The 8,992-nt window shown below is 41.3% G+C and overlaps 1 protein-coding gene across 2 annotated transcripts; it reads right to left on the bottom strand.

The window, feature by feature from the left end:
• Window positions 1-1,117: 1,117 nt before the first annotated feature.
• zfp64 (zinc finger protein 64 homolog (mouse)) lies at window positions 1,118-7,304 on the bottom strand. 2 transcript variants are annotated; one of them, XM_050066207.1, is made up of 6 exons: window positions 6,981-7,304; window positions 3,919-4,077; window positions 3,674-3,820; window positions 3,425-3,487; window positions 3,080-3,331; window positions 1,118-2,983 (listed from the first exon to the last, which is right to left on the bottom strand). In XM_050066207.1, exons 3-6 carry the CDS (start codon window positions 3,771-3,773, stop codon window positions 1,563-1,565), a joined length of 1,836 nt encoding a protein of 611 aa, XP_049922164.1. In that variant the 5' UTR covers window positions 3,774-3,820; window positions 3,919-4,077; window positions 6,981-7,304; the 3' UTR covers window positions 1,118-1,562. The 2 variants fall into 2 exon arrangements, with proteins under 2 accessions (XP_049922164.1, XP_049922163.1); XM_050066206.1 differs by lacking the exon at window positions 6,981-7,304 and adding an exon at window positions 4,235-4,508.
• Between the last annotated feature and the right edge of the window lie 1,688 nt (window positions 7,305-8,992).

Below are 8,992 nucleotides of genomic sequence, written 5' to 3'. Positions count from 1 at the left end.
TAACACGCTTTATCTCATTGATTTAAATCCCAAATTTAAAAACAACCAGTTGCAGTTTTACAAAACCAGGCTGCAGCTTCAAATATAACAGAGAGACGTGAGAGTGGTGTCAATGTTCTCATCTACCTTTGAACAAGAAAGTGAATAAGAGTATTTTTACAAAATGCTGAACTATTCCTTTAATCTACTAAGTAACTAGCAGTCAACTAGTAACTGTCAGTAATAAGTAGTGTAGTAAAAAATACAGTACTGCCCTCAAAAATGGCAAAGTATTAGAAGCATTAAAATGGTAAAACTCACGAAAAGTATCTGTAAAATTACTAAGTGTGGTAAAAGTACTTAGTTACATTTTACCACTGACAGTTTCACATCAAGTAAATGTACAAATTGAGAATGTTCTGCCTCTTTCAGACACTAAATGGAACAGAATAAAAGGCGTCAACAGTTAAAATATATACAAGCTCATCAAACACGTCACACCGTGTTAAATGTAAACTACAGCAACAAGAGGCGTGTGGTCCTCGATTCGTTTACTAGTAGTACCAGTCCCCCTTTGGCAGCACAAACTAACTGTGAGGTGAAACTTCAGTGCGGGCAAAGAGTCGTCCATCAAACTACTTCATCGAAATTTGTGGCCGTGCTGAGCCAGAGTCTGCATCAGCAGAGCCATTAGTGCTGAGGGACGAGAGAGAAATCAATGGTCATTCTGTTCATGGGAGACTCCTATTCAGGTGCAGCCTTCACTCTGTGCAAATACTAAGTGCTGAAGTCTGGAGTGTAAAAATGGCCACAATAATAGATAGCCACAAGCAAAACAGGCACTTTATTGAAAAATCTATTGGAAGAGCAACTTGGCTTTTAGAAACTGAGACCTTGATACGCAGACTAATGTTTTCTACGAATGGCATCTACTTCCTGGATTCAGGATGAGGACTTGAAAATGCTCATTTCAAAAAGGAAAAAAAAGCTACTGATACAGAGTATGTATTATCAATACTACAACAGAGCAATACTCCAGAACTTCACTCTGTATCGCATCACTCTACTGCCACCTAATGGGCACACTGGAGAACCCCATGATGGCACAAAGACATCCATTCAATCTCAAGTTGTGTCAGTTTCTTTCACACTTTTATTCACTTTTTTTCTAAGATGCTGCCTGAAAATAAACCGTAATTAATTAAACAATGACTTCATTGATTCATCAGTCTTTTCTCAGCTCATTTTGACGCTGACGCCTTTAAAAGTGACCCCTGAAAGTAGAGTGACTGAAATTACATCCAAATTATTAACCTTAATATTCATAAAGTTAGTCAGTGTTAAACATGACGACATTCTGGATTCAACTACGGTGCTACAACAACGATTCATTATTCTAAAATCTGAAAACAAGTATGTCTCCGAGTCAACAGTTTTGTTACTTCAGTGGTTAATGATTAAATCGCTAGAAACAAAAGCAGTTACTGTTAATGGCCTGCACGTACGTAACCTACAGAAGAGTTCTTACTGACAAAGAAATAGCTTATGTTACAGTCTTTCTGATTTCAGTCTGAACCCTGCGCTCACTGTGGGATGCCTTCCAGTGTGTGTGTGTCTGAGTAGAGTGTGTGAGGAGAGAGCTGCTGTGGCTGAGTGGACACTATGAGTGGAACGCCGTGGATGACCACGTTCTGGCTGCCCAGGCTGATGTTTGGCACCAGCAACGCACTCTCCTCACAGGGTAAGGCACTCTCCCCGACCGCAACTGTCCCTGCTGGCTTGGACATGTCCTCTGATGGAGCACACACCATGTCAGGTGGAGTTGCTGTGGTCACCATGGTGGTGTTGCCCTCCGTCACCACCGTCACCTCTGTGCCACCCTCCTGGATCAAGGCGTTGAGGCCCTCCAGCTCAGAGCAGGTTGTGATGAAAGTCTGCGAGCCGCTGCTGGAGTCCTGAGCGGTTATGGCCGTGTGCAGCAGGGCCTGGTGGAGCGGGTGGTTGGTGTCGTCGGGGCTGAGCTGCGTCAGCAGCACCGTCTGGGGTTCGAGGGTTGTGTCTGCAGTCTGGGACGACCCGAGGGGCTGCATGGGCGCCAGCAGGTTGACCTGTTGGATCATTGAGTTGACGACCATGTCCTGGTTTTCTGGGCTGAGCAGGACCATGTTGGTCTTATGCTGACTGTCCACACCTGATGGAATTAAAGGGTTCTCCTGACCCAGAGGGTGAGACACGATGATTTTGAGCTGTGCACTGTTGTAAGGAGCCATTGTGTCATGTGGGATGGGAACTTCGAGCTGGGTGTTGCCCTGTGACGTGACCAAGTTGACTGAATCGGCCGGGGTAGAGAGCTGAAGCTGCAACACATTCTGAGTGTCTCTGTGCTGCTTCTTGTGGCTCCGCAGGGAGTCCTCCCTCACAAACGATGCGTTGCAGGAGTCACAGCTAAAAGCTCGAGCTGCTTCTAGTTTGGCTCGATACCTTGAGCCGACAGGTTTCGGAGAATCGCCTCCTCCACCTTTCCGTCCACCTCTGCCACCCCTGACACCTTTCCCACCGCCGCCTTTCTCAGGCTTATCCGAGTGGCACTTCTTTTTGTGGATGACGAGGTTGCTGCGCTGTTTGGAGGCGAAGTTGCAGAAGTCACATTTAAAGGGGCGCTCCTCCGAGTGGATCCTCTCGTGGACTTTGAGCGCCCCCTTGCTGGCGCAGGAGTAAGTGCACTTGGAGCACTGGATGGGCTGAGTGGGTTGGTGTTCTCGCGAGTGCTGCCGCAGAGCATTCTTGCTGGCACACTGGAAATCGCAGTGCGCACAGTGGAAGGAGTTCTCAGTGCCATGTTTGATCTGAATGTGAGATTTCAGGTTGCCTTTCATGGCGCAGCGGTACTCACAAAAGTCACACTTGTAAGGCTTTTCACCGGAGTGGATCCGGATGTGCCTCTTCAGGTCTGAGTTGATTTTGAACTTTGCATCACACTGTTGGCACTGGAAAGGTGCATCCCCTTGGAGTGAAATAAAAGACAAGACAAAAACTCTCAATGATTCTGAAAGCAGTCCACAAAACAGCATCATCCCACAGTTGGTTTTTTACCACCTACCAGTGTGTGAGCGGAGGTGGACTGTGAGCTGGCTGGAGTTGCGGCTGGCGTACGGACAGATCTGGCACTTAAAAGGCCGTTCGTCATAGTGGATACGCAGGTGCTTCTTCAGACTGCTGCTGTCTGCTGCTGCGTAGGGACAGTGTTTACACTTGTGCGGCTTCTCGCCTGTGTGTGAGCGGCTGTGCATGTTGAGCTTGTCCCGCCGGCTGAAGCGCTTGTGGCACAGCTCGCATTCAAACGGCTTCTCACCTGGGTGACAAATGGAAAACACAACGTGTGTCAATATCTGATTCTGTGGTGTTTCAGCAACAGGACAATCACACGTGCAAGGCTTTGATGTACCAGTGTGGGTCTTGAGATGCCGCTCCATGTCTTTTTGGCCATACTGCGTCTTAAAAGTGCAACCTGTGGATCGACAGAAGACGTGGTTTTATAAGGTGTGCAGCCTGGGTGCATATGGAAAGTTAATCTAACAGTGTCCTAAATAAATAACAGCTAATGACATGGGACTTGGCAGGAAGTGCTGTTTTCCCTGCTTGGCAGCCGAAAAGCAGGAATGTGTTACAGTCGTAAACGGCGAGAGGCACCAACCTGAGAAACAGCAGCTGTGTCTCTTTGAAGTCAGGGAAGGTTTTAATTTTTTGGAAGGTGTTTTCTGTGCTTTGGTCAGGATCTTTTTGACACCTCTCATAACACAGGTCTGGTAGGTTTCCTCGAAAACAAACTCGGCGCTGGAATCTGAGCAGAACAGGGACATGAGTGCATGAGAGAAGCAGACTGTAGATCAAGTCTGCATGTAAATTATTAACAATAAAACCAGAAGTTGAGTGTTTTACCAGTGAGGGTGGCTGTTGCAGTGGTGGCTGATGTGTCAGAGGTGGGCAGGGAGCATCCATTTTGCTTATGGGCGAGAAAGACCTCGAAATTATTATACTGCTGCTTGCAGAAGCCACAGATGTGGATGTCTGGGCTCACCTCCACCACCACAGAGTGTCCTGCACCGACACCAGAAGGCAGAAAACACAAAGCAGGAACATGTAATGTCAACAGGAAGCTGTGTGATATACGTCTGAGAAACTGGCAACAACATGACTTCAATGTAACGTCACAAAACCACGGCTGAGGCGTTAGTTAGCAGCAGTTTCCCTTTACCTTCGGCGTTGTATGTTGCCATTTTCGAGCTTGTTTTGCTGGCTATCAACTCATCTTCTGCCTCCTCAGAAACCTACACGACGTCCACCATGTTGTTAAAGTGTTGCCGGCTCGAGTACAGACGCAGTTACTTTAACTATTATCATGTTAAATGTGAGAAATCTACCGTTGTTTGATTATAAATAGCTTTAACAGTTTACTTCTCTGACAAAACTGATACAAATCGGTTTTTACGACACGCTACGTGGGGTTTACGGCAGCGGTATAAGCATGCGTTTTGTCTAGGTGACGTCACATGATGCTTTTTGGGCTGTGGGAAAAAATAGACTTCCCCCTCAGTATGAAAATTTGGCAAGTTGGGGACAATATCTGTCGTTATAATAACGTTAGAGAGGTCTCCTTTAAACATTTGCATCGGATATCGCTAGGGAAAAAATTAGGCTTGATATGGAAGATTCTTACTTCTGTAAATGACAAGAAGAAACAATCTGCAATTTGTTTTCTTATTGTATATATACCAAAATATTTAACTTTATATAAGAAAACTTACAAAACTGGGCAAACAATTCAACTATAGGATAAGACATTTTGTGTGTTTTGAATTTTTCTTTTTTTTTTTTGTAAATTTAATTATTGGGAAAATTCTATATTCACAAGAAGAAGTGTCTTGATTGTTAATATTGTCTTAATTATTTACTTATTTATATTTTTCTTTTCTTTAATTTAGTTTTTATTTGTATATCTCTGGCATGGACAGATCTGTATGTACATAATGTTTATGTACTAATGTTTGTTCAATAAACAAGTTAAAACTAAAACTAAAAAAATATATAATAGTAACAATAATAATAATAATAATAATTTATCCATTCATTCATTTATCTATTTATTTATTTTTGCAAGAGTTGTAGAAAATATATTATATGATATAAAATAATGTAAAAATAAATTTAATTGTACAACAAATAAATAAAATGTAGGGAAAAGAAAAAAAACAACAAAAACAAAAAACTGGATTGATTAAAATACAATGTCTAAAAAAACAAATAAATGGAAAAAAAAATAAAAATAAATAAAAAAGGAAGTTGGTCTTTTAAGACAAATCACTTTATGCAAAATACAATAATCAAGTTGTTTGTGTACTTTTTGTCAGCCAAGAAATTGGGATTGTTAAAAATTAGTAATATATATTATATTTATTAGTAAGAAATCTTTATCAAAATGTTTTGAAATGACAAACTTGTCACTGTCAAAGGTGATATCTCAATCTCTCTGGACTGTAGCCAGCATTGCACATCACTCCAGAAAGACTACACTGATTCACAACAGAAAAACACATGTATTCACATCAAAGTTCAATCTTATGAATTCATTCATTACACAAATCTTATTTAAAATTTTGAGAGTCATTCTTTTACCTTAGTAGGAAGTGGAAATAGATATATCTTTTTCTTATCGACATAACCTCCTCAACATCAGAAGTATTGAGAATATAATTTTCTCTTACTGGGTTGAGGAAACATGCCTTTAACAAAAAGTTTTTAGTAACTCTGTTTGTCCCAAAAGTTCCTTCGATGCAAAGCTGTCTCAGCCCAGGAGAAACCTTTGAGTACATAATTTCTTCTTTACCATTTATCTCATCAGTCTGTTATAGTTTTTAACACTGGAGTTTTCTCAAACATGCATTTCTATTCTCATCCATAAAATGAGCAACAACTCAAATCCCTTTGGAGCTACATTTCTCTATGTACACAGATTTCCTACTGAGCAATATCTATCTGCTGTACCAAAGTGGTGTGTTATGTGGTAGAATAAGATAAGATAAAATAGACTTTATTGTCCCAAATGGAAATCTGGAGCTGTTGCTATTCACAATCCCTTATACTCAGTACCTACTGTACATGTACAGACTGCCATCAGCCAACAAATTGCATGCTGCCCATTGCACCACACATCTGTTTAACATAGTCATCATAGAAATCAAATGGATAATATGGTGTTAAGTTGTTTTTATGTATCAATTTCCAATAGAGAAGGACTTGCTGATGGAAAGCATGAAGTTTAACCGATAAAGAGAATTCTTTAGAAAATGTCACTGGATCATTTTAACGTTTTCACATTGATTCTGATGAAATTTCAACATTGAATCAATCACCTCACTATCTGGGAAACTGTATAAGGCAAGAAAACTTAATTTTACTTCTCTTAAGTATATTTTGATCACAAGATCAAGTACAAGTATAAGCCAAATATTCATAACTATACTCTTGGTATATTTCTGATAAGTACGTTAAAAGTAAACTGAAAGTATACTCTTACTTTTAGTTTAAAAAAAGTATATTAACAGCATACTTGAATAAACTTCTTTCTTTTAAGGGGAGTTATGACCGTGGGTATTTACGAGCACTTGAACGCACCATTGCCATAGTTGTAAAGAGAAGGATTCAACCACCGCGCCATTTTTCTCCTTAAAATGTTATTTAGCTCTTTTTAAAAGTCCAAAACGCTAACTTATATGAGACTTGAATATGCAAGAAAACATTTGCCTCGGAGTGAAAGACAACGGAGAAGTTTTTATGTAGTGATCACCGTGTTTTCTTCGTGTCGAAAAAGCCTAGCAAGACCGTTAATTACACGTTACCGCCACCTGTCGTCGTGGAAGTCTCATAAAAAGGCCCACAGTGGCTTAACATTCATACCAAAACTCTTCATTTGTTTGTCCATGTAAATAATATGTGATACTCACCAACGTTGGCCTAAAAGTCCACTGGTAGCTAGCTGTGTTGTTCACAGAGTGGTTGCAACACTCCAGCACGTAGCCGCAGCCCTCGCTGTGGCACCTGCACCGAGTCAAGGGGTATTCCTGGTGTGAGGAGGTAAGCTTTCAGATGTAGCGCTCGCTGTAGGGCACTTAAATATACATACTCCACCATCTTTCAAGTAAGGGCAATTTACTGGGTTGTTGGGGTGACTGAATGAGAATACCTCTTTTTTATGCCACAGCAGTCGTGCTGGTGTGAATAAGCCATGAAAGTGACTGACACACAGCTCCATTTTCAGTGGCAGGTCCTTAACTGCCTGATTGCCACTGTGAAGCTCAGGAATTTCCTTACGCTGACTTTCTTGCATGGCAAAGGCACAGGACTGATTCCTTCCCTGCTGAAACAGCAAATCCTGCAGAAACACACACACACACACACACACACACACACACACACACACACACACACACACACAAAATGCAGGGCCTTTCATGGGCTGCCCAAACGAATCTGACTGGTTGATTACTGCTGTCTTTGAGTTTGATTCTGTCAGGTTTGTCCCCACAGATTCACAGAAATGTATGGTAACAGTTTATGTCATGTCAGACGGAAGCAACTGTTTTCTCAGGGCCTTTTTGAAAATTGATGACTCGGTCCAGAAGGAGGGGAAAGAAAAGAAAAAAAGACATGAGAAGGAGATAATTAAATAAATAATTTGATCTGACCGAAGAGTGTGCAAATCATATGCACATAAATCCCCCCACGAACCCAGTAGAGTTAAATGTACATCAAAGACCGCATTCACATGTGACAGACAAATGACTCAGAGATGGGATAATTAAAGAAAGACTTATGTCACCAACCCTCCCCCAGCGGCGGAGAACAGGCCAGTATGCTCTCTGCTTTGATCTAGGCTTCAGTTTTACAATCAAAAGAATTGTAAATCTGGTTTTTCAGTTTTCACGCTCACAGTTTATGAGTCTTATGAGTGAGCGGTTCAGTCATTATAAGGCCTTATTTATGACAGTAATGTGTATCACTACAAATGTTTCCAGTAGGATGTTTATTTTCATTATTGATCAGGATGAAAATTATTTTCGGATGAAATGAAAATAATCTCCATGTTGGAATATCTAGAACTACTACATTTATGGCATTTTTGCTTGAAAAATTACCTAAAGAAACTGTGTGTAAGATTTAGTGGCATCTAGTGGTGAGGACTGCAAACTGCAACCATCTGAAACTTCTCCCAGTTAGAATTCCTTCAATGTTAATTGTTCAGGAAGTTTTTACCAGGAGCCGAATTATCTGCAGAAGTCTCCTCCTCTCGTAAACAAACAGACCATCTGATTTAAACCAGTAAGAACACAGAAAAAGCAGTTCCACGTTACAAATCAGTGTTTCTCTGACGCTGTTTGGCATGTTAGAGATGGGCTGCTAGCCTAGCACCTGGTAATGTGTGCTCACCTTTTTTCTCTGATGATTTCAGATCCAGACGTTCCGGAGGTTTTAAGCGGGAGCTGAACTATCTGTAGATGTCTCCTCTTCCCCAAAACAAACACACCAGGTGAGTGAAACTGATAAAATCACTGAATACAGCTGTTTCACATTTAAAAAAAATTGTATTTTACCAATGCTGCTCATCATGAAGGAAAAACTAACTCCGGTGCCCAATGCAAAAAGCCAAATGGCCCTATCTATAGCCAGTGTTTGCTTTGTCTGTTCTGGGCTACTGTAGAAACATGGCGGTGCAACACGGTGGACCGGGCCCCCAGGAAGTTCGCCAGGCTTTGAAGCCAATTTTTCTAGTGGCCAAATAGTGGTACTGCGATTCCCAGGGTCTGTCATGTGATGCCACAGGACCCAAAAGGACTTTATAGACTCTATTTCAATATCAAGATTTAATCCATTCAACACTCGCAAAGTCTAAAAGAGCCACAGGATTACATTTTTTAATCCTCATTCAAGTTAGGAAGTTAGCTACTCAACTGGTGCT

Source organism: Epinephelus moara, chromosome 16 (assembly GCF_006386435.1).
Source record: "Epinephelus moara isolate mb chromosome 16, YSFRI_EMoa_1.0, whole genome shotgun sequence".
Classification (NCBI taxonomy): domain Eukaryota; kingdom Metazoa; phylum Chordata; class Actinopteri; order Perciformes; family Serranidae; genus Epinephelus; species Epinephelus moara.
The sequence above is the reverse complement of the archived record's forward strand: the minus strand, read 5'-3'. Positions and strand labels throughout refer to the sequence as shown.

Excerpts from the sequence above, each read along its gene's own strand:
- zfp64 (XM_050066206.1), bottom strand. The coding sequence starts at position 4,256 with ATGGCAACATACAACGCCGAAG. Across the intron at positions 3,332-3,424 it reads GCATCTCAAGACCCACACTG|GTGAGAAGCCGTTTGAATGC; the intron begins GTACATCAAAGC and ends TTTGTCACCCAG. Across the intron at positions 2,984-3,079 it reads CCACCTCCGCTCACACACTG|GGGATGCACCTTTCCAGTGC; the intron begins GTAGGTGGTAAA and ends TTTCACTCCAAG.